The sequence below is a fragment of the Peromyscus eremicus genome, chromosome 9 (assembly GCF_949786415.1).
Source record: "Peromyscus eremicus chromosome 9, PerEre_H2_v1, whole genome shotgun sequence".
Classification (NCBI taxonomy): Eukaryota; Metazoa; Chordata; class Mammalia; order Rodentia; family Cricetidae; genus Peromyscus; species Peromyscus eremicus.
In genome coordinates, this window is record NC_081425.1 from 90,723,231 (window position 1) to 90,750,412 (window position 27,182).

The following is a 27,182-nucleotide window of genomic DNA, read 5'->3' on the forward strand; positions in this document are numbered from 1 at the left end:
CACATGATAGGAGTGGAACTGAGAGAGAGTCGGTTTAGAAAGGTCTTTGTGTCTGATGGGAGGCCAGCTCTTCCCTGGAGGAGCACTGTGCTTACCCTACATATGTAAAGGGATTTCTGAAAGGGAAACTCAGGGAAATACATACATACACACACACACACACACACACACACACACACACACACACACACACACAGAGTGACTAGGATAAACTGACAAGAGAATGGCCGCTGGTATTTCCCTCTAAGGAGACTGCTGCTCCAGAATCATTTGGAGACTGCTGCTCCAGAATCATTTGGAGACAGACAGCTGCTCCAGAATCATTTGGAAACTGCTGGTTGCTCTTGTGCCATTCAGAGGGATTCTCCCTGACACCTTCTCTGTATATTAACATCCACCCAATGGAAAGGAGGCATAATTTTATATTGTCTTTACTTCCCGTTCTCTGTGTTATCTGTATTTTCACATCTGGTTGTTTGAAGGCCATCTGCCATATGTATGATAGATAAGAACAAATCACATTACTTTCATCCTCTTCTCCATGCTGGAATATTCTAAGCCATTCTCTCCTTGAAAAGTGGCTTTCCCACATCCTGACTCCCTAACCAGCACACCCCAGTGTTCCGCATCCAAAACCCTGGGGTTCCCATTTGGAAGACTCTCCATTTTGGCACTATGGATTGCTCACTTGTGGAGAGGTCTTGCAGCCTGGACCAGTGTGACCACGTATTTGTGAACCTGTAACAAGAACGCTAGATCTTTACATTGTTTTCCTTCTAGTTTCTTTCTTTTTCTTTTTTTTTTTTTTTGGTTTTTCGAGACAGGGTTTCTCTGTGCAGCTTTGCGCCTTTCCTGGAACTCACTTGGTAGCCCAGGCCGGCCTCGAACTTACAGAGATCCTCCTGGCTCTGCCTCCCGAGTGCTGGGATTAAAGGCGTGCGCCACCACCGCCCGGCCCTTCTATTTTCACACAATGGCCATCTCATATCATCTTGTCCCAAACCTCAGAGATAAGTAGTGTTGATCTCAACATTCCCACATTATAGGTAAGGATTCTATGGCCTTGAAAGGCAATAAGGTTCCCCAGGAACCATAACAACTTTGGAGTACCACTGGGCTTGTTAGCCAGGCATCTGGTTTCTGAGCCTGGCGGTTTTATCTCTACTTTATGCTGCCTACACGTTTGGACAGGCTTACAGGCAGCACCCATCTCTACACTGAGTTCCTGTCAATCAATCAAAATGTTACATGGAACCTATGCTTCTTTTCAGTCACAATATGGCCTGCCAAATACACTAGCAGAGACTTGGTTTCCTCCTTCCTTTTCTTTCATGGCCCAGTATCTTTTATTTTAGATGCAGAATCTCCTTATGTTGCCCAGGTTGGCTTCAAACTCCTGACTTCACGTGATGTTCCAGCCTCACCCTCAGACCCTGGTGCTGTCACAGACACAGGCCAATGAGCTGTGAATTTATATCATCTGTCAGCAGGAACAATGACATCATCATCTTTCTTGGCATTACGTTTTATTGAATACAGTCTTACAGTCCTTAAATATCTTGAATAGAATATTTTCAATATACTGCTCTTTATTCATACATGTATTTCTTTAAAGGACAGAACTATAAATTAAAATGTACATATTGCCATAAATCTAGAGCTATATTATAAAAATAGAACCCAAACGTCAACTTCATATGTAATTTGGCAATTAGCAGTACGATAAGGTGGCCACACTTAGGATGCGTCATTGCTTCAAACAGCTGTCTCATTTTCCATCTCTTTAGGGACACACTGGACAGTCTCTCTTCCCAGGGTCCCCACAGAGCAGCCTGTGGCCGTGGCTCAGTGTCGCCTTTGCATAAAGATGAGTACGCTTTGTTCTTGGAGGGGGAAGGCCGGCTTCCAGTCTCTTCCTAAGGGAGGAGGTGTTCCCTCCAGCCAAGGGTCTGCCACTCGTGAGTCTTGACACCCTCACAGGGCATGGTTTGATATATCCAATAAATACAGTGAATTCCTTTTCTGATAGAAGATTGGTTCTTCCAGGTCAGTGTAAATAGTTTACAAGAAAAATCACTCAATGCCAGTGGGGTATTATCATCCCACGCGAGCACCACTGCTCTGCTACCATGCAGCCCTTCACCCACAACCCAACCTTTAATCTTCACAGCCCAGAAACCTAGTTCCCTCCATTAGCAAATGAAGAGACTTGTTTTTTTTCTTTCTGAATATCTGGATGAGATGATCTGAACTCAAGGAAGACTGCTGTGGAAGATGAAAGCAATGTCTTTGAGGGTGTGGGCCACTGTATTTTAATGGAACTTGGGCTGTATGTGTGAGTGTGTGGACGAACAGCGGCAGGTAATGATCCAGAGCTAGCCTCTGCCTTCATGACTTATTTGGGTCCATATCATGTGATGAGATGACTCATCCTTTCATTAGGCAGAACTACTATGTGTACCACTGGGTGCTGCTGGGAAAGAAGCATAAATGTTAAGTTTTTGAAGATCCTAGAGCATGGTCCCAGTTCACCCAGGCTGCTTGCAAGCTAGGCTAGTCTCATTTCCAGTTGGAAAGGCCAGGGGCCGCCTTGATAAATAATGAGGGACTCTTTCTCCTAACATGCCAGCTTTGTGTGATGCCTCCCCACAGAGTCTGTGGGTTGGGCCCATAAGGACTGGGGAGCAACGAAAAGCTGGGGTGGGGGATGGGAGCAGGGCTTGGCAGGGTTTGGCTCCTGCGGGAGATCAGGCTAGCGGCAGGAGTCAAGACCGTTTGCCCTGGTTGGGCCTCTAGCATTTTCCTTTGTTTGCTGGTGGCTTGCCCTCAGCAGGCTGCCATGCACTGCAGAGCTCTCTCATGTCAACCAGGCTTGCTCCCACAGCTTCCGCAAACTCCACAGAAGAGGTCTCTTTGCAGCTGTGAAAGCTGGAGATGCAGAAGATGATGGCCTCAGGCTGGGGGTTGTAGCAGGCTCCATATCCATTGGGGACCACAGGGCCGTAACAGCAGAACATCTCCATGGTTGTGGGCACCTGGAGAAGAGCATAGGTCAGAAGCAACCTATTCTGACATTCAATGTGGAACCTGCTAGGCTGCGGTGGGTGAGTCCCTGTATCCTAAGACCCCCATGGTGTTTGTTTCCCTGTCTACCCCTGTCTATCTGGATTTGACCAGATTGGATTGTGTTGGCGTGAATGAAAGGGCATGGCTAGAGTAATAAAGATGAGCCCATCAAGGTGCGTGGTGTCGGGGGAGAGAGACCCCCAACCCACTCTCCATTGTGCAGTTGGTTCTGCTTGTGGAGCTGGAAGCTCCCAGGGCGACCTGCTGCTCCCTCCGCCTTGAGCCAAGACTTTCCTTCATCCAGGGGCCATTTGAGGCACTGTGGCAATCAGGCTAATTTACTAAACGGCACCCTGGTGGCACCCAACCATTAGATGGCTTCCCACAGGGAGTAATTTATGAACTGGAGGAAATCGGGCCCATCTTCTCTGTTGATTTCCCCCAGATCCTTAATTACTGTCAGTACCGCCTGGCTGGGCTGATTTCCCCCCCAAGGCCCACCCATGCACAATTGCTCACGCTGGGCACCTCCAAGCCTGCTGTCACCTGGAATCTTAGTCAATCGGCTAAGATGTGTTGAATTTAGAGGGCTGAGGCTTTGCAGTCCAGATCACAAACCAAGACAGTGTGTCACCGAAAGCTCACGCCGCAAATGCCACTTTCCAGCGGGAAAGGACTCAACAACCCACACCCCCAACTCATTTGATCAGCCGGTTTTAGGGATAAGTAGAAAGGATTGTTGGGCCAGTGTAGTGTGGGACAGGGTCTGTTTTCAGTCCACAGGTTTCTGGTGCTGTGTTCTTGGGCCTTCAGAAATGACACTGGCCATTTTAATGGGGCAGAACAAGCCATTAGTCTTGCTAATAGACTCACTGCATTGTCAGAGAAATTTGCCGTGCAATGGCTGGAGGCCATAAAGCCATTCCAGAGCACTCTGTGCCCACGGATGGTTTCCTGAAGAATTTATGTTGTAGTATTCTGGTCTCATTTATTCCTGTCTGCGAGCTCACCACCGTAATGACCAAATTAAATTACTGTGTGGGCTTTTATCCTCAGACATAGCTTCGTCGGCCCCCTTCGCGGCCCACGTCCAGCGGTTTGCAGAGAAGGTAACTTCCAGGAGGCTGGTGTGTTTAGGTGTGACCTCCCCTCCGCTGCAGCTTCCCACTAATGAATGTCATTTCTCTGTGGTTGTGGTCCTTTAACACAGTCTGCGTATGTAGAGCACCAGGTCGGAAGTGTTGGGCTGACAATTGATTTCCTGCCATCCGTGGCCTGGCCATTCATTAACATAATCCCCATGACCTGATTGGGGAACCTCCAACCAGGCCTGTCTGGCTCCGGATCCTAGGGTCCTCTACAGTGGAATACAAGTCCATGCAGCAGATGGCAAGGCAGCACTGCATGATACTTAGAATCCCCAGGTGGATGTGTTCACAGCCTGTCTACCTTGGCTAAGGGAGCCTGTGGTCGTTCCTACTTAGAAGATAGAGATAGGGGACTATCAATTCCTTAAGAACAGAGCCTGGGGTCGGAGAGATGGCTCAGTGGTTCAAAGAGCTTGTAGCTCTTCCAGAGGTCTCAAGTTGAATTCCCAGCACCCATATCAGGCATCTAGCTCACAAATGCCTGTAACTTTAGCTGCAGGGCATCCAACACCCTCTTGTGGCCTCTGAGGGCATCAGCAGACACAGAGCATACACTCACATAGGCACATACACATATACACACATAGAAACACGTACGTAAAGACAAAACTTGTTAAAAGAAAAAAGGAAGAGCCAGGTGGTGGGGTTGAGAGTGAAGAGGATATTGTTTGATGGCACAGTAGGAAGGATATGGTTGACTACAGTAACTTAAATATTTTAAAGTCGCTCGTAGAAAAGATTTTGAATGTTCTCTAAATGACTGAGTTGATAGATATACCAATTAGGCTGATCTGACTGCTACCCATTACATGCAGATAGTTCAGCATACACTGTACCCTGTAAGGATGTATAATTATTTTTGCATAATTAACATATATTAAATATATGCAAATATATTCATGTGTGTGTGTGTGTGTGTGTGTGTGTGTGTGTGTGTGAGAGAGAGAGAGAGAGAGAGAGAGAGAGAGAGAGAGAGAGAGAGAGAGAGAGAGAGAGTGTTAATAAAAAGCAGAGACAAAGACAGATTCCAAGTCATTAATGTCTTCAGAAACTCCCTGATTCTACTATGAGGCCCTGGCCACACTCACAGAGGCAGTACCTGGCTGGTGGAGAGGACAAACCGGTTACTCATCAGGTATGTTTCATCCATGAACATCTCAGGTGGCTCCTTGCACAGGTCCCGGGCCAGCTCCCTCAGTGCCAGCAGGTGGTTGTCAATGGCCATGCCAGTTATGGCCTGGGAGTCAGGAACAAGAAATCAATGAGACTTGCACTCCTCTGTACCTTCTCCCCTGTCTTGTCTCCTCAAGACCAGTGATGACCCCAGCAGTCACGGCTCTTGCTTAAACCACTCTGGATAGACAGCCTGTGTGAACTCAGGCTGACTGCTCTACTATGCAGCCTCTGCTCCTGGACTCTTGCATACTGCTACACACACAGGCTGTGTCCAGAGAAGGCTGGGGCCTACCTTACCAATGTCTGGGTAAAAGGTAGGTGGGCCCATCACCCACTACACAGCTGCACCAGCATGCTCTTCTAACAGGAGAATGGGTGAGCCAGCATGCTATTCTGCACAGGAGAAGGCTGGCTCATGTGTTGGGTCCAGTCACAGGGGAGGGGTGTCCAGACTGTCAGGGCTAGAATCACACCATAACTAATCCTTCACCCTCCAGCACAAAGCTGGGACAGGGTTCGTCACCCAGTCAGTGCAGTGTGTGGACTCACTTAAATTCGACTCATCATCTCAGAAATTAAGTCAGGAACTAGACTGCTGAGCAAAGCTCTGCTGATGCTCAGGTGAAGAAAGCGCTGGTTGAATGGTGTGTGTGTGTGTGTGTGTGTGTGTGTGTGTGTGTGTGTGTGTGTGTGTATGTGTATGTCTCTGTCTCTGTCTCTGTCTCTCTCTCATAGTTAAACTCTTCTCAGTAGATGAGGTGAAGGGGGAGGACTCAGAGCCAGAACCCTGTTCTAGGTCTCCCCACATTAAGGCAGCATGGATGGCATCTACACTCTTTTGTTTGCCTTTTGTTTGTGATCATGTGTTTATTTGGGGCAACTGAGGAAGTGGGGAGACTCGGGGGACTGCTCCTGGCCAGTAACAATAACCCAGTTACCACCAGAGTAATTAAACTTTGGGGGTTTCCCTTATGTATGGTGGCCATTTAGCTGTTCGAGGCCCTTGTGGGAGGAAACTGCCCATTGCCAGTGAACTTGGCTTGGGTTTACCAGGCACGTATTCACATCTGACAGCTGCTCTCCTTCCATTAAGAACAAATGCATAAGGATGATGCAGAGGCTCTGGTCTCTCAGAAGGCATCTAATTACAGTCTCAAAAGATGTTATAAAACTTCAGCTAACTTTATTCCTAATTAATTTACTTATGTAAGGTGGTGCTGGAGATGGAATCAGGGGCCTCATACATGCTAAACAAGTGTTCTACCATGGAGCTATAGCCAGGTCCCATGGTTTGGATTTTATATGCTCTGTTGGAACAGAGAAGACGTACTACAAGCCTTCCCCAATAGTGAACACTCTTGTTTCTCTGGGGACCTCTATTTATCCTTCCCTTTGTGAAGGCCCACAAAGGGAGACGTTCTGTGAAGCAGCCTGCCCACTCTGCTCTTGTCAATTAAATGTGCCTAGAGGAATGAAATGAACAGTTATTTAGAGTGTTGAGTAGCAGCGAGTACAAGGACTCCTGGGTTAGTCCTCCATCTAGGACTTCGAGGAGTTACTGTATATCTGATGCTGCTGTGGACAGCAGAGGGGCAGAGGCCTGTGTTCGTGCTGTAGTGGGATAGGGCGTCACCATCATGTGACCTGCATGTAACTGTCAACTGCAATAAAGGCTGGGAAGGAGGAGTGTCGAGAGATAGAGGAGTGAGGGGGCTGGACCATGCCTTCCCATCGAGTTCCCTTTCCTTTCTATCTCAAATACACTTGTGCTGTGGGAAGCTGCCTTTTCCTATGTCTTTCCCCTGTTCTCAGGGCTGACTGGGTACCAGTGCCACCTACCAGCTGCCCTCCTACCTCTCTCTCCTCTCTCTGCTGCCCACTCCTGAGTCAGTTGCTTTTGTCTGATTCCCACTCCACAGGGGCAAGGTCTTTTAGCCGCTCTTTCTGATATTATGTTCATTGTTCTGAATCCGTGCTTGAGAGTACAATGACTGTACTTTTCCAGACTTACTTAAAACTCCATGTTATAAGAAAGAAAACAGCTAGGTAGTGGTGGCACACACCTTTAATCCCAGGACTTGGGAGGCAGAGGTAGGTGGATCTCTGTGAGTTCGATGCCAGCCTGGTCTATAGAGTGAGTTCCAGGAAAGCCAGGGCTACACAGAGAAACCCTGACTCAAAAAAAACATAAATAAATAAATAAATAAATAAATAAACAAATACAAACAAACAAAAAGAAATAAAACATTAGCTTCTGCTTCCTCTATCGTCTTTCCAATAGTCGTATTTCAACTTTTGCTGTTTGAGCAACAGCCAATGCTTAGATGATCACTGCGTAAACATTCACAGCTGGGTCTTGTAGTATATTATGATTAGATTAGAACCCAGCACCTATCACCTTAGGCAAGTGCTCTACCAACTTAGCTATGTTCCCAGACATAGATTTCCTTTCTTATTAAACGTTTTGTTCTTCCTTTAAATTGAATAGATTAAACTGGGTATTTTTTATGTATCTACTTCTAATTAGTTCTCAAATGCAGCCATCGTTTCATTCCTCCTCTCACTGATCCCTCCTTTATGCACCAATAGCTCTCCAGATCTACTGAGTAGCTGCTGGCTTTTTGTTTCCTTTTGGCATCATCCTGGGGAGTCCTACTTCATTTCCGTTTGTGTGTGTTGAATCTTCTGGTTTTATGTCTCGTTTTCTTACTTTAGAGACATGCAGCCTTTAGCAGTTAAATGAGAAAGAGTATTTAGTAAGTAAAAAACATAAATTTCTTCTGTCCAAAACGTCTGTATTCTGTCTTCACATCCGGTGACAGTTTAGCTAGGTATGGAAAGTGTGTTGAAGACAGTTTTCCCTTAGAGTCTGAAGGCCTTGCTCCACTGTCATCTACCTTCTGATGTGTTGTTGAGAAACCAATTAAATCTTTATTTATGACCTTTTTTTCTCCTTTTCTCTGAGAAACTTAGGATCTTCTCTTTGTCTGTAGTGTAATGAAATTTCCTTGATATGAGAATTTTCTATTGTGTAAGATACTTGGTGAATTTGCTCAATATAGAAACATTTTCTGCAGTTCTAAAGAGTTTTTACTTTCTTAGTGCTGGAGATAGTACCCAGGGCTTTATGCCTGCTAGCCAAGCTCTCTGCCACTGAATTATCCTTTGATATTTCTCTGAATTACTTTGTTGGTGATCCCTCTACTAATTCCTCTTTCTGAACAACTTTTATTTGGCATACTGCTCACCTGAACTAAGCCACCCCATTTTTCTTACATTTCACCCATGTTTTGTTTGTGTTTAAAGTAGGTTGCCTCAGATTGTCTCCCAATATTTCCACTGAAATCTCTGCTACATTCTACTTTAGAACTATCTTTATTTTTTTATAACATTTTTTAGAGTTTCCCATTCCTATTTATTTATTTATTTATTTATTTATGTAGGTTTTTCGAGACAGGGTTTCTCTGTGTAGCTTTGCACCTTTTCCTGGAACTCACTCTGTAGCCCAAGTTGGCCTCGAACTCACAGAGATCCACCTGCCTCTGCCTCCCAAGTGCTGGGATTAAAGGTGTGCACCACCACCGCCCAGCCCCCATTCTTATTTATAGAATAAGAAAATTTGAAATTTCACATCTTGAAAGTTACTAATCAATGACTACATTAAGAGGCCATGCTTTTAATAAGTGATTAGGTCATTAGGGCTCTTTCCCTGTTAAGGTTCCTATAAGAGAGACTTCACACAGCTTTCAGCTTTCTTGTCTCCCACCACACAGCATAACACATCCTTCCCCTCTGGAGGATGAAGCAGCAGGCACCATCTTGGAAGCAGGGGCCAACAGCCTCTCCTGCTGACCCTTTGATCTCAGACTCCCTGACTCCAGAGGTGTGGGAAAACTGTTCTTGGTAAACTATCCAGTTCAAGGGATTCTGTTATAGCAGGCCAAACAGAAACACCCATCAACCAACCCCTTCTTTTCACGCACCCCACTTCCAGTGCATCCCTGGTGCCTGAGCTACCCCAAGTGCGGCGGTGCAGTTGGGTGGGTCTTCCAGCCTCTTTACCTGTGCCCTAAGCTGGCTGCCATCTGCTCTGCTTTCTCTAATTCTTTGCTGTCACCTTTTCTCCAATTCTCTTTCCTATGTGTATGGCTTAAAATACCTGAGTGTTGTCCTGGAGAATTCCAGAGTGGGGGATAGTCAACTCTTATGTTCAACATGCCCCGTTGAGTCAGAAGTCCACACATTCCTCTTCATCCCTTTGGCCCTGCCCAGCCACAGTCTGTACACCAGCTCTCCCCAGTAACATACAGCTTCTGCTTAGCCAGCCACTCCCACAATGCAACTTGCCTGTGGGAGGCCCGTTTTCAGGTTCCTCGTGGCTTTACCCAGCAGGTCCGCATAGAGAGGATGATTAGGACCACTGGCCTGAGTGCAGGTGTCTGAGATGGTCTGCACTTGGCTGTGCTGGGGGAGGAGGTCTTTTGCTCCACCCCCTGGCATCTCTATAAATACCCTGGGGCAGAGACAGTTGGGGCCCATTGGAAAAGGTTCCAGGCCCTCTCGAGGCTATCCTGTATTTTCTATCTGTTTGTCTCCACAATCTAAATCCTTCTATCTAATATTACCTGCTGCTCAAACTCAAAACTCTGGGGAGCTGTGGGGTTGGTGGGCAAATGTCCCGCACTTGCCCTTCTTTGGTCCCACACTGGTGTAACAGACAACCTGGCTCTTCTGTCCTTTGCAAGCTGCACACTGAGCTGCTCTTCTCATCAGATGTATTCACAAGACGCCTGTCTTTACAACACGCTGCTCTCCCCTTGCCCTTCTTTCCCTTTCTTCTTTATTTTTTCCTGGTTTTTCGAGACAGGGCTTCTCTGTGTAGTCCTAGTCCTGGCTGTCCTGGAACTCACTCTGTAGACCAGGCTGGCCTTGAACTCACAGAGATCGGCCTGCCTCAGCCTCCTGAGTGCTGGCATTAAAGGTGTGCACCACCAACTCGGGTTTCCTTCTCTTTCTTAATCCTTCCCACTTCACGTTAAAGACTGCTTCCTCAGGGAATTCATCTCAGCTTTTCAAAGGAGAGGAGAGAGCTTGCTCCTCCACATTCTCTGAAACTTCTCAGACTCTCTTCATGTGGCTTCAACATAACTTTGAAGTACCTCTATCCCAGCTCCATGTTAAACTCCCTACTGACAGCGCTTAGGGATTTGTTTCCTGTATGTAGCACTTGGCCTAGCATGAAGCAGGAAAAAGAATAATTCATGGAAAACAGAGGACACTTGCTGGAGTTTGGATCTGACATGTTTCCAAAGGCTCATGCATTAAAGACTTAACACCATTGGGAAGCTGTGGCAACTTTAAGAGATGGAGCCCAGTGGAAGGTCTTCCTGTAATTTTGGGTGTGCCCTTGAGGGGGATTGTGGGACCCCAGCTCCTCCCTTTCTTCTTTTACTTTGTCACAGAGGGGAATGGTTTTGTTTCATCGTGGGCTACCATGATGTACTGCCTTTCCACAGACCTAAAATCCCTGGACGCCACCAACCTTGGACTGACACCTCTGGAGCTGTTAGCTGATACCCTGTCCCTTTTCTGGCTGATTGATCAACTCTCTTGACTATTTTGCTTGAGTAATGAAAGTGACCTTTTCAGACAAGAATCTCACTCGTATACCAGGCTCGCCTTGAACTTGTGATCCTCCTGCTTTGGGCTCCTGAGTACTTGGAGCACAGGCTAATACGATGCTTAAACAGAACAAACAGAGCTATTAAGATGAATTAGGGACTGAGTTAGAGGGAAGTCTACCCTGGTGAGTTCTAAAACCCACAAATATGTTGCATTTGCTTTCAAGTACATAGAGAAAAATTTCATCATTCCTTCTCATAGATTTTTGTCATCCTTCTGGTTGATTTTGAGTGATCTGTAATTAACGTATTGATCACTAGCTCAAGTTCCCCGTTGTTTGTATGCAAATAATGGCTTTGCAATATTAAAAAATAAATTATTCCCTCCAACTAGAGAAATAGTCCCCATACAATTTTGATGTCACTATTAATTTTGAGCAAAGACTTTGAGTTCACGGGCAGCATAAATGAACATATAGCAATCAAGAGGGAAAAGCAGCCCTGGGTATTAGTAAACTCTAACTCCTTTCCAGTGTGCCAGGGACCAAGCTACCAGTATTCATCAAGCTGCCCAACCCCACCTCAATTTGGTGGCTCTTGTAAACTGTAAGGCACTACACATATTGTGGACTATTATTATCATTATGGCTATGTCAACAGATTTCAAGCACCACTTACTGTTCTCTGAAGGAACCTGGGGAAAGCAGGAAGGGTAGGCTGCCCATGTTGTAGAAAAAAGAAAAAGACCCATCCAGTGGCAGAAGCCTGGAATCAATCCCAGCCACTTGAATGACTGAAGTAAGAGGATCCCACCTTAAAGGCCAACCTGGGCTAATAGTGAATTCAAGGCCAGCCTGGGCAACATAATGAGACTCTTGTCTCAAAATGAAAAGTTAAAAAAAAAAAAAAACATATACAGCTTAGTGCTCTAGCACTTATCTTGCACGTGTAAGACCTCAGGTTCAATCCCCAATGTCACAGAAATAGAGTAAGAATGAGGGTCGGTAGCCTGGCTGAGTCACCGAGCAGTCGGTGTTAGGGAGGCACCACCACTCACCATGACTGTGTACTCAGTCTGGGCCTGGATGGCTGACTTCAGCAGCTGTAGCTTCTCAAAAGCCTGTGAACGAAGGAGAGGGTGTCAGGGTGCTGGAGCCAGAGAATCCTGTCCTGGAACAAAGTGCCGGGGCAGCCATAGCCGCCTCACGGGCCTCCTTGTGGTTCCTTAAGGCAGAGCGGGGTTTACCAGCATGGCAGCCTTGTGGTCAGTCATGGCTCGCACGAAAGCCAGAGCCTCTGGAGTGGCCGACCTGATGTTGTCCACCCGACCTTCCTGGAACCGGCGAATGGATGCGCTCTCGTAGGTGGGCACCAGTCTCTGATAAAGCCTGAACAAGATAAAAGATGGATGGCAAACAGTAATTTGTTCTCAGGGAGCCGTAAACACTGAAAGAAATATAGCCCCGGCAGGCTTTATTTTCATAGCTCTGACATGACGTGGCATAGTATTTCATTTTAATGTTAATAGAATTCTAGAGGAGAATTCCAAAGATGAATGCTGGCAAGTCTTTGATGTGAAGAACCATGTACACTTTTATACACTGGGGACTCTATTGATCTAAAATGAAGAGGCGACTGGTTGCTTTTGAAAAACAGAACACCGCCACCAGTCTGTAGGGAAACCTGGAATTTTCTGTGAAACCTAATGAGTGTTGATTAATATCATCACAGCATCAGATGAAAGTGCAGTGCATCATGCACACCTTTCAGGGAAGCCTGCTTTATTTTAAATGGTTCACCATGACCTCTAGTCAAAGCAGGCGAGCATGGTGAGTGTAGACAGATGCCCAGGCCCACAAGCGTGTCAAGGTGTGTCTCATGGGGAAACTGCAGCTGAGATCCCCACACACTGTTTCAGTCTCCTGGCCGTTCTAGCAGAGCTCATGCTGGTGGCTTGAAAGCCTTTCTTCCTGTGCATGGAAACCAGGTGAACACCCCCAGGGTTGCCTCCCTGACCAGCAGAACCCCCACTTCCCATCAGCCAGTAACATCCATGGAGTCGAGGAAAAGGAAGAAGAAAAAACGACAGAGTTCAGACCAATGGAAACCCAGTGTCACATAACGAGTTGTAGCCCTGCGTCTTACTACCTTTATAAGGGGTGAGCTCCTGGAGGGACAATGTGATATGATAGAAAACTGGGTGACAACAGAGCCCAAGGTGGTAGCTTCCGGTAAGAGTATCTCCAGACAGGTGACAGGTGAGAGAGTGGACTCAGAGCCAAGGCAAAGATCTGGAGGCCAAAGAGTTTACAGGAGGGTCCCAAAGCACAAGGGGGGTCCTGGAGTCCCAGACAGCGAGTGTTTGTCTTATTTGCATGTGTGCAAGGCCACTCTTCGTGAATACAGGATTGTAGGGGGCACACATGGAAGCAGTGATCTGTGGAGCCCGTGCTGCTGCTGACCAAGCCGAGGCTGTTGGTAGTTTTGAAGGGGCTGATGGTGGTGACAGGGGAGGGCAGACAGCAGGCTTGAGAAACATCTGGAGAACTGACATGGGGGTATGTGGATGCAATAAAGGGACAAATCAATAAGGATCCCCAAGTCTTTGATTAGACTAACTTGGAAGGTGGGGTGGGTGTCATCGCTTCCATGCCCGAACAAGGCTTGGAAGAGCAGGGAAGGAGGGGTCACACCACCGGGACTCAGATGGGCGGAGGAAATCAGATGAGGAACAGTCTCTGCAACTTCTTGGTCTTCCTAACCCACGTGATTCTCTTTAGCCCCACCTGGCAGCCCCTTTGAGTCCCAGCTCTGGCAGTCCCTCAATTATGATACCTTTCTTCTTCTGTTGGAGTTTGAGTCTGACCTGAAACCTAGTTCAGAGGGCAACATCTCCGTGCAGATGGCTTTGGCCATTCCCCCCAGGGCTCTGCCCTGACCCTGAAAGCCACACTTCCCTTCAGGATGCTTCTAGACTCTAAAGCATCCAATTCGACAGTTGACCGGGGCAATGGCTCATCTTGCCTTCACCCACCTGTAGAAGGCCAGCTGGAGGGCTACCTGGATGAAGGCATCAGGGCTGCATTTCTGCTTCTTAATAAATGTTTTTCCATAGTTGTCAAACTTATAAACAATGAAATCCAGATTCTTTACTATTCTGTGGAAGAGAAAGAAGATATTCTGCATGCAAGATAGGCTACCACAGAGCCCACCCAAGCTTTCCTGGTCCATGTCCTAGTGGTCCAGAAGGTGAATGCACAGCCCTTATCCTCCAGAAATACCCTAGGATATCATAGACCTACCTTCACTCACACCAAGTGGCGGAAGGCACCCTGGAACCTGTGTCTTTCTAGAAGAGCTCAGCCCAGCGGGGGCCCTTCTGGGGGAGGTGGGTGTGGCTGCAGCAGCGAGGTGGGAGGAGCATGGAAATGAGACATTTGCATGGGCAGGGTGAGCCTCACCCAGACTCCTACCTGCTGGCTGCCTACAAGGCAAGCCTGAAAGAGACAATTTATATGTCTGTGGAGGAACAGGGGTCCAATGTCCCCGTGGATTCTCAGCTGTCCTAACAGTTAATTTCTCAGCTGGCGGTCACCCATACTCATCCCTGCTTGCCATGGGCAGAAGGACTTGGGATCTGGCTGTCATGGTAGCCCCAGCGAGGGCTGGGGCTTTACTCATCTGCTGCTTTACTTGTAACAGAAATCCCATGTTATCCAGTGACTGCTGATAGGTCTCCCAGGACATGCTTATCATTCTCAGAGTGTCAGGAAGCTTCCCTGTGTCTGCACAGAAGTGCCTGTGCCACCGCCATATTGACCAGTGTCATCCTTTAGGATTTAGGGGTCCGGTCTGACTGTCATGGGGGCATGGGCAGCAAGGTGTATGCCATTGTCTCGGGTCCTGCAGGAGTAACCTGCCCTGACTCTCACTGTCCCTGGGACTGGATGCTACATCTACTACTCTCCTGGTCCACCTTAAATCAGTCCTGCCTCACATGAGCTGAGCTCCCAGGAGTCATGCAGCTGCTTGGGACAGGAGAGACCCTACCTTTTGACATATTCCTTGGGCAAATTTCTCTTTCACCATGGCTGCTCAGAAACCGCCTTCCCACACACTGCTCACCTAGGTCCACCACCTCCCATAGACTGTTCAGGTCCAGGTGACTCCTCATCCCTGTTCAGAAGAAGCTGGGGGGACTTCTTCCTAACACACAGGGCCAGCTCAGGCCCTTCAGCTATTTTTCTATCTCCTTCTTCTGGCAACCCACCCACCTTGGACCCCCCAAAATAAAAATTGAGGTGTCAACATCATCCCATGGAAACCTCGAGCCCCCTTCCACATTCAATAAAGCTAGGCAGCCTCCACAGCAGCTCCAAGTGAGGAATGTTTCCATCCTAGGTTTCCCAGCTTGGTCACACTGTGTCCTGCTCACCCGTGCTACTCCCACAGACTCCCCCACAACTTCTCCTGAGGAGCAGCTCCTCATCATAGGCAAGGCAGTAGCGTGACCCAGCTTCTCTTTTATGGCCCAATTCCAGCCATCTTCTCATTTACCGTCTCCATACCAGCCTGGATCTTTATGAACCTACAGAGGCTTATACAAGCCACAGTCTTGCCTCTTCCCTGCCTGCTAGCCCCTCAAGCTGCTGTTCATCCTCACTGTCCAGCAGAGTTCAACCTCGTGTCTATCTTCCGGTTCGGGTCTGCAGGCCTCTCTCTGTTTTGGACACTTCATGTCTCGTACATGATTTGATCTGGGGTCTGCTGCTTCCACTAAAGTGTGGAGGACAAGCCCAGGGCACACTCCTTTCTGAGTTCCGAGTACTTTACCACAGAGCTGACACACACTAGAGCTCCACAAGTTTGATGTGTGAGTGAATGGGTGTTCTCACACTCATTTACACAGGGACTGATAAGGACAGTTCAGATCCGGCCCTTCTGCCTGTGTCCGTTAAGGCCCGAAGCGGCCCCTCCCCGGGGAAAAAGGCTCCCTTGTCAAGTTTGCAGTGTAAAGTCAAATTGAAATAGCTTGGATTCAAATGACCTATTCAAAGCAGTTGTTTATTACTCCCTCAAAGCAGGGAATCATTTCCCAGCCTTGACTCTGCTTAGTCAGGTGAAACCTGCAGGAAAAAAATAGCTTCAGGTTTGCATTTTATGAAAATGGTAGATATTCGAGCAAGGTTATTTCCTGAGAGCCGTGACTCCTCTTTAGCTTGACTGATTTTCCATGAGGGGTGAGAGAGAGTGGAGCCTGGAGGGGAACAGAGTCCCAAGGGCCTTTGGGATCACCCAGGGTGCTGCAGCAGCTGCTGAGGGGGCAGAGTGGGCCTTGGGGTTCCCCTCACCTTTGAAGTTTCTCTGCTGAGGAGGCGAGGTGGCCTTGAGTTTCTGGGGAACATTTCCACCTCAGCCTCCTGGGGGCAGGGAGCTCGCTCACTGAGTCAGCTCGCACCAGCTTCCTGTTGCTCTTCATCCTGCAGACACAAAGGGACAACCTCCTGTAGCAGGAATCTTAAAAGGTCTTATTAATTAAATCAAACCTGAGGCCAGTTATTGAGGTGAACAATGGAAAATCAGAGAGACAGAACAAGCCACAGCTAACCTCACCCGGCCAACTTCTCAGCTGATCTTGTTTCCTCAGACTGGAAGCCTCTGAGTCCTCATATCCGAATGGCTCTCCACTAAACTGTGCTGCTAGAAGCCTGAACGCTTAACCAGCCAAATGCTTCTAGTTTCTAGTCTTCACGCGTTATATACCTTTCTGTTTTTGCCATCACTCCCTGGGATTAAAGGCTCACTTCCTGGGATTAAAGACGTGTGTCACCATGCCTGGCTGTTTCCAATGTGGCCTTGAACTCACAGAGATCCAGAGGGATTTCTACCTCTGGAGTGCTAGGATTAAAGGTGTGAGTGCCACCATTTTCTAGCCTTTGTATCTAGTGGCTGTTCTGTTCTCTGACCCCAGATAAGTTTATTAGGGTGCACAATAGTTTGGGGAACACAATACCACCACAACCTCCTGAGACCCTGCAACCTGGGGCTGTGGGCAACGTTGCTTTCCTGCACAACCATCTTAGCTCAGCTAAGGTGTGCACAGCTCCTGAACTTTAGGGGGTCTGAGCTGCTGGAAGCATGGAGCAGATAAAACAAATTCAGCCACAGAGCCAGGATCCCACCCACTTGCACCTGACTCCAAAGTGCATCATTTCCTTCTCTATCTCCTAGTGTTAAACCATGTTCGGGCTGCACTTATGGAAGACTTGGAAATGTGGTAGCAAGCTGAGTGTGTGTCTCAGTCACTCCAAAGACTTTTGTGGAAGAGACTGAGAACCAAATGCCAGGAGATACTACAAGAGAGTGAGCAAAACCGTGAAAGCTAGAAGGAACTCAGCCTGGTTAAGGAACAGGATAGCAGGGCTTCACCCTAGCCAGCATGAAGGCTGGGGACCTGGCCTGTGATGGAGGAGACCTCCCTCTGTGCCTGTTGCTGGTTTCAGGACCAACAACAAAGATTGATCTGAGCTTCCCTGGATCAAAGCTTGGATCCCCGCTTCTCTCTGTCTGCCCGAGTTTCCTGCCTGATCTGTACCTCCCGTCTGTGGCTCATAAAGCTCATTTTGCAGTTTCCGAGCTTCTTTCCAAATTCATCTTTGGCTCAGCCATTTTCTGGCCCAACGCCCCAGTTTCTCCCGGCTTTTCATGGCAGCCCTCTGAGGTCTTCCTCTGCTCTGCCCCAGACTCACATATGTTTCAGCAGGTGCTCCGTGCACTGTACCAGGACGATGCCATCAAATGGGGAGTGCTCACACACCACGCCACAGGTGCCATCTTGGCCCACCACAAACTGCAACAGGAAAGAGGCAGGTGAGCTGACCCTGGAGTCAGCATTTCAAACTAGGCTCTGGGCCTGGGTTAGGACCACCTGACCTACTGGGGCATTTCTCCTCCAAGGACACCAAGGATCCCTGATTCCTGGAAAGGATGCTGCAGGCAGAGAGTGTGGAAATCTCAGGGAAGCTCCCCACAGGCCTCCAAGCAGTGAAGGGGCAGCCCAAGTTCCCCACGGAAGCAGTCCAGGGTTCTTAGTGAGCTCATACTGTCTGGTGCATGGTCTATAGGGCTGAGTGGGTGCTCAGTCCTGTTTGTCCTTAATTGCATGCACAGCAGACACCATTCTCCACTGCTTTTTGTAACCATTTGCCTAATGGACTGACTCTGCTTCTCTGGGCAACCGTTGATTTTAATTCCCAGGGTCTAGACCAGGGTCCATCCCAGAGCAGCTGCCGGGTAATTGAGTTGCATGAGTGAATAAAAAAATAACAATGTGATTTGGTGGTAAGAGGATTTGTAGGGAGAAATTACAGGTTCCTTGGCGGGAAAGGTGTGGGGAGAATGTTCTGTTAAACAGTTACCAGATCTCAGTCTGCTGTCATGTCTGGTTATGGAGGAAACATCCACCAGACTCTTCAAACCCCTGGACTTGGCTCGTTTAAACCAGCCCAGTAGAGCAGCTCACAAGACTGAGATGGAAATTAGAGAGAAAGGCTCTGGGGGATCCACAGACACCAGAGAGATTCTGCGGGCCTCTTTTACAAAGACCGTATTGAGTTGACTTGGGACACGAACATTCTCGGGGCTCAAAAGTATTGAGAGAAAATAATGAGAAAGACAAGACTTGACTCTTGGGGTGCACCCCACATGAGGTGGGGCCTCTCTGGAGCTCCTCACACTCAGACTGCCCTGGGTAATGAACAAACAAGGAAGCAAAGGAGCGAGCTCTTACGGTGTTTCCTGAAGGCACTTCCCAGGACCACGGCACACACAGTTTGAGCTGCCTCTTCCCATACCTTCCCCCAGTCTTGGTTATCTTTGCCAGGTACTGGAATCTCAATATATTCCAATAATCTAGCCAACAACCGCACACCCACAGAGCATCTTTTGTATGCATCTCTTTCTTTCCATGTGGAGACTCATTTTCCATCCCCTTAAATTCAGGTCCACGGCACCTCAGTAGCAGCCCTAGCTCACCTATTTTCTGTCCTGTCTACAAAATAGGAAACATGTGCCCTCTCCCTATGAACACCTTTCTGTCCCTGTCACTTAAAAGGAGGAAAATAGATCTTCAAAAAACTGTACCCAATGCTTACTCTGCTCTGTGTCCTGTACATCCATTACATCATTATGTTCCCACCACAGCTCTGTGAATGATTGTAAGCCATTAGCACCACTGTGGATGCTAAACAGCCAGCACGGTGGGGATAGAACTCATCAAAAATAACAGAAACACTATGCAAACCAATAAAGAAAATAACCCACCAAAGGCAGGGATGGGGAGAGGAGAAAATTAGATACTTCCGGGAAATGCTTACGGAGGTGGGCTGTTCCAACCCAGAGAGATGGTTAACTTGCTTTTATGTGGTCACTGTGAGAGTGTGGTGGTATTGTAAATAAACAAGATTGCATTAGATTTTGGCATGTTGTGGGGTATGCTGGGCATGGTGGGGTTTGGAGGGTAGAGGTCTGAAATGAATGGCCAACCTAGAGCACAACCCATTTGCGTGTGTGTTTTCCTCTAAATCAACGTAAGATGTTATCCTGCCGCATGTGGGTGAAAAGCTATGGATTATTTGATTGTACCTTAGGATGTATTTAGGGAGTGCTGAGTCGCCTTGCTTCTCAGTGAGGGTTGAAATAGTCAAGCCAGGGGGTGGACATTCAGAAAAGCTGGCATCCCCGGCCTGACCTGTTTAACTAACTGCTGAGGACTTACTGGGTGAGTTCATGGTACTCTCCCACCCCAAAGTGTGATGGAGGTGGGGAACAAGCCCACGTGTGACCAAGCTCTTCCAACACAGTAGCAGGACAGTCAGGGAGTCTCAGTTGGGTTCTACTACTTGGCTTCTGAGAAGAACTCCAGCTAGTTTAGAGGTGATGTCACTAGTACAGTCTGAGTGACAGAGACAGCAAGACCATGTGCTGGCAGCCAGCTCCAGCAGAGACTGTGCAGTTGCAAGGCCACAGACAAGGCACTTACCTGCAGGGACTTGTCGTACCAGCGATTCGCGCCATTGAAGCTGCAGCCTCCGCCATGGAGGAGCTGGAGCGCCCTGTGAGTGTCACTCAGCTCTCCAGTACCCGGAACATCCAGGCACACCAGGCAGATGCAGCGCTCAATCATGTCCAGGGAGTCCCGGTTGGTGGAGTCTGCAGGACAGGTGAGTGTGGCCTTAGGTCTGGGGCACCTGCAGAGTCCCACAGGCTGCATGCAGCCTGCCTGCCTTGACAGGATCCTGCAGTCAGATGTACTGTCCCGAGCCTCTCTCTGCTCTCCCCCACTGGTCTCTGGAAGACTATTGAAACCTAGCAGTGCCCAGTGCTTCACCTAGTGTGAGGCCGCTGGTTCTGCCTGTCCAGATGAAGGGGAGTGCTTCAGTCCTCAGTCCTGTCCAGGATCCCACTCCCTTGTCCGACAGCACCCTCACTCTGGCACCGATATTACTATATCTGTGCACATTGATCATCGACTCTGATTTTCTTCCGAGTATTTGTTCCTGAGATTTTTAAATTAGGCAATTTCACATGAAAACCTGAAGGAACGGTGCTGCTCGCCTCTTCCGTTTTCCCTGAGGCTGTTGGTTCAGAGTCTGAGTTGCAGGGGCCTGGGCAAGGCTACAGTGGGTGCTGAACCTTAATGAACTGGCTGGGGCCAGTGAAGGCACATAGAACTCACTTATCAGGGCAAATAGGCTAGAAGCCACTAGATGTCCGCAGGACAGATGTCACCTGGGAGCCCAAACTGGCCTACAGCTTATTCTTACATAAAGCCTCTAACACTCCCTAAGCGATTGACAAGCCCACCTGGCAGGTGGCACCAATCGTGGGCACCTGCTGCTGCCACTGCCATGTTTTTCCTTCTTCCAAACACGGGACCTTCTTGAGAAGGTGACTTTCTCCACCATCCCATGCTGGGTATGGGCATAATAACCCATCTTTTGCTTTAAAGTTAATCAAAATTTTCAGTCCATCATAAGCCAAAACTTCATAGCTTTGATCTAAAATTCCAAGGAGCTACTTCAAGACCCAGAGGAGAGGGCTGAGCATGGCCTGGGGACTCTGAACTTGGAGCTGGATGCAGTGACAGAATGGAGACAGGTACCCTTAGCCTCTGGGGAAGGGGGAGAGTGCTCTACACACAGAAGACTTGGGATGTGGCATTAGGAACCATCATGAACTATTGGCAGGGGTTGCTGCCTGCATCCTGCAGCTTCCCTGCTCTTAACTCAGAGGACCCTGCATTTAGTCTGGCACATGGACCACTGGTTAAAGTGACAATTTTCAGTCTCCTCTCAGCTAGAAGCAAGCAAAGGTCTAATTTCTTCCAATAAAATCTGGAGGCAAGAAAGCCAAACGCCTGCTCTCCTCACTGTGCCCCTTGTCTCTCTGGCTGGAAGATGGCCATGGTGCTTAGTTTTGGACTGCATGCTCTATGGCAGCTGGGGGTCAGGGTAGGCTTTGGGATCCCAGGCTAGCCAGCGCCTTCAGAGCACACAGAGGGTATGCTGAGTCAGATGCTTCCCTTCACTCCCAGGAAGCTGCGTTATAGAGAAGCAGCAGGTACTCTGCCGCTCTTTCCACCTTCCTCCACACTATGCAACTCCTGAGCACTGGGCTATGCTACCCTTCCCTGTCTGCCACCCTAGGTCCTCAAGGTTCTAGCTGGCATGCAACCTTTTGGGGGCTTCCATGTCTGTGGACTCATTGAGGGTGAGACCTCCATTTAATGTGGGCAAAGAGAACTGTCCATGATTAGTAACAGATTTCAGGGCACTTTCCTGAGCCTGGGCCATAAGAGATGATAATAGCCCAGCTGCCTTACAGGATAGCTCAGGGCCCCACTAAGGACCAGAATCCATGAAACATCTGGCATAAGCCTAGGGGAAAGGCAGAAGTAAGGGTGGGCTGGGAACAGGATATGTTCTCTTCCACTACAGGGTTCTCCACACTGTCCCTCTTTTCTCCAGCATGCATCCCTGAAGCTGGCTGTGGAACTAATCCTTATATGGTGTGCTGTGCTGGGGTCCCTTTAGACTCCTAGCATAGGCAATGCCTTCAGAGCATGGGACGGTATGCCTGGCCAGACCCATGTCAGATCCAGGTAGTCAGGGGAAAGGAGAAGCATATAGGAAGGAGATAACACCCAGGATGGCGGGAGGGCTGGAAGCAGACCCCAGCCACATGCGTGGAGCTTGTGGGTAAACTAACTGGCTCCAGCTTAGGTGTAAAGGTTATAGGATTCAGATAAGGCCAGATGACCACAATGCTGTGAGGTTATGATCCAGCCTTTGCTGAGCACCTGCTATGTGCCAGGTGCCAATTTAGGCATGCATACTATAGTAGGAGACTGGCAACATTATCATGTCCCATTTGCAGGTGAGGGGAAAAGGAAATAAATAACCTGACTATAAGCCATTTCCAAGATCTTACTTAAATATGAGGTTTTGATAATAATCGCCCAGTAACTGGAGAAGGCTGGGTTTGTTCCAATCATGTAAGCCCCAAGCCCAAGTTGGGAGCAGAGCATCAAGAAGGTCAGACTTGGGAATGAGGAGTCCTCCCAAGAGTCACTAAAGTTTCCTGGGCCCAGTTTATGTGGTTATAGTAGAGCCAAGGATGCCTGGAAACATGGGAAGAATAAGAAGACCTTGTTGGCTAGTGAGGGACCACGGACAGCTCAAATGCTATATATCATTTCCCTCTTGTCCATTTCTTGGTGAGCACTGGAAGTCTGGCTTTGTATCTTCCTTAACCAGGGTTTCTCAGAAACAAGCCCAAACCAGTGTGTGACAGATAGGCTGCAGCCCAGCTAGGAAGCTGCAGCAAAGCCTGATCCAACCTCTGGATGGAAGAGTGAAAGCTTTGCATGCTCCTCCCAGCTGTCCAGCACAGGCTTGCAGCAAAAAAGGGCTGCTCTTCTCCACGCTAGTAGCTTGACCTCCCTCAGACAGACCAGACAGATCCCTGAGGAGGGGCTGAGGCCTTGCTACCAAATGCTGGCCATGTCTGGCCCAGAAGTTCAGCACCACTCACCAGGAACTCACCCTGGCTCATTAGGCAAGATGAAATGGGAGCAGGAGAGCAGTGCTGGGATGCCAGGTGGCCTTGCAAATGAACTCCCTGAACGCAAGCCCTGATCCGTCAAATACTGACAAGTTTATTGTGTAAGGCAGGAAATGAAGCACACCCAAACTCATCTACCATGACTGTGGCCCAAGTGGAATAGAAAGACTGGGTGGTGGGATGGACGCTCGTGGCAGGGGCTGTTTGTCTTGTGACCGCCTCGTGGAGCACGTTGGGGCTTGCTTAATGTAGTGAGTCAATCTTCCTCAAGAAGCCCCTATTTACTAGTGGGAAGTGGGAATTGAGTAATAGGGAGTTTCTCCTGAGCCTCACAGCTTTGGTGATGTGGAAATTCCAGAGGTCTGGATGTTAGAAGCTTCCAGACTCACTCAGGTGTGCAAAGATACAACACAGTCCTTCATGCCTCTGCCTTGGAAGGTTGGGACTCTCAGATCCTACTCTCTGACAAGGATGCACACCTGTACACAAACACATACACATACCCAGCCCTCTCCAGGACTTCTGCCTTCTCTGATCTCTACCAGAAAAAGTACAAATCACTTTTTCTTCCAGGAGGTGAGGTCCTGGAATTCCTCGTGGAGACATAGAACTTCTCATCTTTTGTCATGTCCGTCATAATGACTGTCCTTTCTAGGACAAGGGATTACATCTTTTGGGAGATAAATTTTCCATCAAACATTTGATATTTTCCCCTAATCTATGGACTTGGGGAGGTAATCTTTATCATCCCAGTTCCCAGTGCCTGAGATGTCAACAAAAGTATGTCTTTGTCAGTGAGACCTGTCTCTTGTGAATCAGAACCAATTTGAATTGAGTTATAAAATCTCCTTTAAATTTTTCAAAAGAGAGAGTCTTGTCTTCCAGGAAAATGGACTAGGTTTTTCCCCATCCCTCCCATTGGATGTCCTGAGTAAATATTATGTTTAAAACAAATATAAGAAGTCTCCGGAAGATGGAAAGAGGAAAGCATGCCAGACAGGGACCTCAGGACCTAAAAAAGCAGCATGGTAGCAGGTCCTTCGAGTGTATTGGACTGAACTGTACTCCATGTAAATCGTGTAGTAAAGATCTAAGCTCCATTATGACTGAATTTTGAGAAAGAACCATTAAAGCAGTAACTGAGGTTAAAGGAAGTCATGAGCAGGGCCTGTAATCCGCCCATAGGACTGGTTCATCTAAGGAGAGGCACCAGTCATACGGACACAGCGAAAAGGCCTTTTAAAGACACAGTGAGAAGGTGGTGGTCTGCCAAGCAAGGAGTGAGGCTGCAGGGGAGACCGTCCTTGCTGCCGTGCTGCTCTTGGACCCCAGTTCCTGTAAGTTAGAAGGACACTTCCGAGTCACCCCGTCTGTGCTGTTTTTCTCATGGCATCTTTAGTAAACCAACACAGAGAGAGTCCCCTTCCTTTTCATCTAAAACAGTTCATTTCTGGATGAGAAGAAACCAGAAACGTGAAAATACAAATGAGGATTCACACACACACACAAAGACAATGCCCCTGCACAGACCTCTCTATCCACAGCAAAATAGAAAACTCATGGATAAGCAGGGTGTACTGGTGCTTGCTTTCAAGTCCAGCACTTGGCAGGCAGATCAGGAGGATGTCTGTGAATCTGAAGCCAGCCTGGCCTACATAGTGAGTTCCAGGACAGCCAGGGCTACAGAACAGAGAGACCAGACCTTGTTAAAAAAAAAAAAAGAAAGAAAGAAAGAAAGAAAAGAAAAGAAAGAAAAAGAGAAAGAAAGAGAGAAAACAAAAAACCTCCAAAAGAAAGACAACTTTTAGATAATAACCTTTATACTTCAGCCCAACACCACCAGGAAAACTGTACAAGTCCCCAGCTCTATATACACCCATAGCCTAGCTGTTCCACCACCAGGAAAACTGTACAAGTCCCCAACTCTATATACACCCATAGCCTAGCTGTTCCACCCCTGCTGCCAGCTCAAGACCAATGGAGGACCTAGTCTGCCGTCGCTGATTCATGCTGAGGCACCTCCACTTCTGTGGATGTCAGAGACGCCATGGTTTCTTATGGAAGCTGGACCTTCCAGCTCCACTGAATGGTGACTGGCCCAGCCCACCACATTTCACACAGCACCCACAGAAAGCATGTCGAGACCTTGGATTCTCACTGAGCAGTAATAAGGGCTACCTCTCCTGCTGGAGTATCAACAGATTGAAGAACTTTGACTTCTGTCTCCACCTGGGTGTGATGAGTACCATCTCCCCCATCACCGGCTTCAGTAGTGGGAGAATAAGACAATTGAATCCGTGGGTTTATATAACACCCAGGGCCTTATAACATAAGTCACCCAAGTTCCAGTAGAAACCACATCAACAACTGGGGACATTTTGACTTTAACAGAGTGAAAGAAGTGTTCAAATTATATGTGACATAGGTTTTTAAATCCAGTACTCATGAAATGTACCAACAAGCAATTTTGAACATGTTTGAAAAGACAGGTTTTTTTAAAGGTAGAGTGTACTGGCAGATAAATAGAAACTCTCAGAAAAGAAGATGTGAAGAACCAAATAGACAATTTAGAAATAAAAAATAGTAAATATACAAATGTAAAATCGGTAGATGAATCGAGAGCCAAACATAGGGGACAGAGAAAAGACAAGCAAATTTGAAGATGGATAACAGCAGAAAGAGAAGAGACTGGAGGGGAGTGCAGAGCAGCTGTGGAACCTGCAGCACAGGACATGCAACTTCCATGTCCGAGTGTAGAGCAGCTGTGGAACCTGCAGCACAGGACATGCAACTTCCATGTCAGAGTGCAGAGCAGCTGTGGAACCAGCGACACAGGACATGCAACTTCCATGTCAGAGTGCAGAGCAGCTGTGGAGCCTGCAGCACAGGACATGCAACTTCCATGTCCGAGTGCAGAGCAGCTGTGGAGCCTGCAGCACAGGACATGCAACTTCCATGTCAGAGTGCAGAGCAGCTGTGGAACTTGCAGCACAGGACATGCAACTTCCATGTCATCACATTCCCACAAGAAGAACAGAGAGAGGGCGGAACAGAAAGCACTCAGAGAAACAATGGCTAGAACTCCCAGAATTAGGAAAAGTCCTCGGTCTAAAGACTGAAGAGACTAGCAACCCAAACAGGGTAAGTCAAAAGAAATATGCACCAACACACATCATGCTGAATGTATGAAAACCAACAGCAGAGGAAGTATTGACAGAAATGTCATGATCTACGGGAGAAAAGCAGGTAGAGTGACGGCAGACTTCTTACTGGACCCCGTGGGGCCTGGAAGGAAGTAGAGGGAGACGTGAAAGATGTCTACATCCAAACAAAAGCCCTTTAAAAAGAAGGAAAATCAAAGCATAAAAGTGAGGAATGGGGCGTAACTCATTCGTAGGATGCTTGCCTTTGATCCTGGGGGTAGGGGAGAGAATGTATCTCTAGCCTGTCTGCCATAAAACAATGACTAAAGAGTGTTCAAAACAATAGGGGACGTGATTAATGGAATACTGGTACATGACCAAGGAAGAAAAGACATTGGGAAGAGTAAAAGCCCGAGTGAAAAGTTCATTTTCCTTTGTGTTTTTATGTTTTGGTATGAAGCTAACTATAACAGTGCTTGACATGGTTCTAAATGTACACAAAGACAGATGAGTATATCATAAATAAAGGGAACGTGGTGAGCTTCGTGCACACGGGAGATGATTTCTTCAACACAACAGACTGATGAGTTGTATATACTCAAGGCAATACTTATGTGAACATCTAGAAAAGGTTATACAAACAGATAACATTAAAACATTAGAATTATTTTTTAAAAAGTTCATATAATCTATAGGAAGGCAAGAAAGAGAAAAAAAGAATTAGAATCCAGGAAAAATGATTTAAAAATAGAGAAAACAAAAGTATTAAACAGCAGAGTTAAGCCAAAACATGCCAATAACTATTTTATGTGTAAATAATCTAAATACACCAGTTAGAAATAGTGGTAGGAGCCAGGTGGTGGTGGCACACACCTTTAATACCAGCAGTCAGGAGGCAGCAGATC

The 27,182-nt window shown here is 47.7% G+C and overlaps 1 protein-coding gene across 1 annotated transcript in view; it reads right to left on the reverse strand.

Annotated features, from left to right (window-relative positions):
* Nucleotides 1-2,792: 2,792 nt before the first annotated feature.
* The window catches only part of Chat (choline O-acetyltransferase), a 52,468-nt gene continuing 28,078 nt past the window's right edge, over nucleotides 2,793-27,182 (reverse strand). The window contains exons 7-14 of the mRNA XM_059274540.1: nucleotides 20,052-20,221; nucleotides 17,761-17,861; nucleotides 16,363-16,491; nucleotides 14,046-14,168; nucleotides 12,258-12,399; nucleotides 12,069-12,131; nucleotides 5,314-5,451; nucleotides 2,793-3,035 (exon numbers count right to left, since the gene is read on the reverse strand). Of these exons, the coding sequence (XP_059130523.1) occupies nucleotides 2,793-3,035; nucleotides 5,314-5,451; nucleotides 12,069-12,131; nucleotides 12,258-12,399; nucleotides 14,046-14,168; nucleotides 16,363-16,491; nucleotides 17,761-17,861; nucleotides 20,052-20,221 (1,109 nt within the window). The remainder of the gene's footprint in view (nucleotides 3,036-5,313; nucleotides 5,452-12,068; nucleotides 12,132-12,257; nucleotides 12,400-14,045; nucleotides 14,169-16,362; nucleotides 16,492-17,760; nucleotides 17,862-20,051; nucleotides 20,222-27,182) is intronic.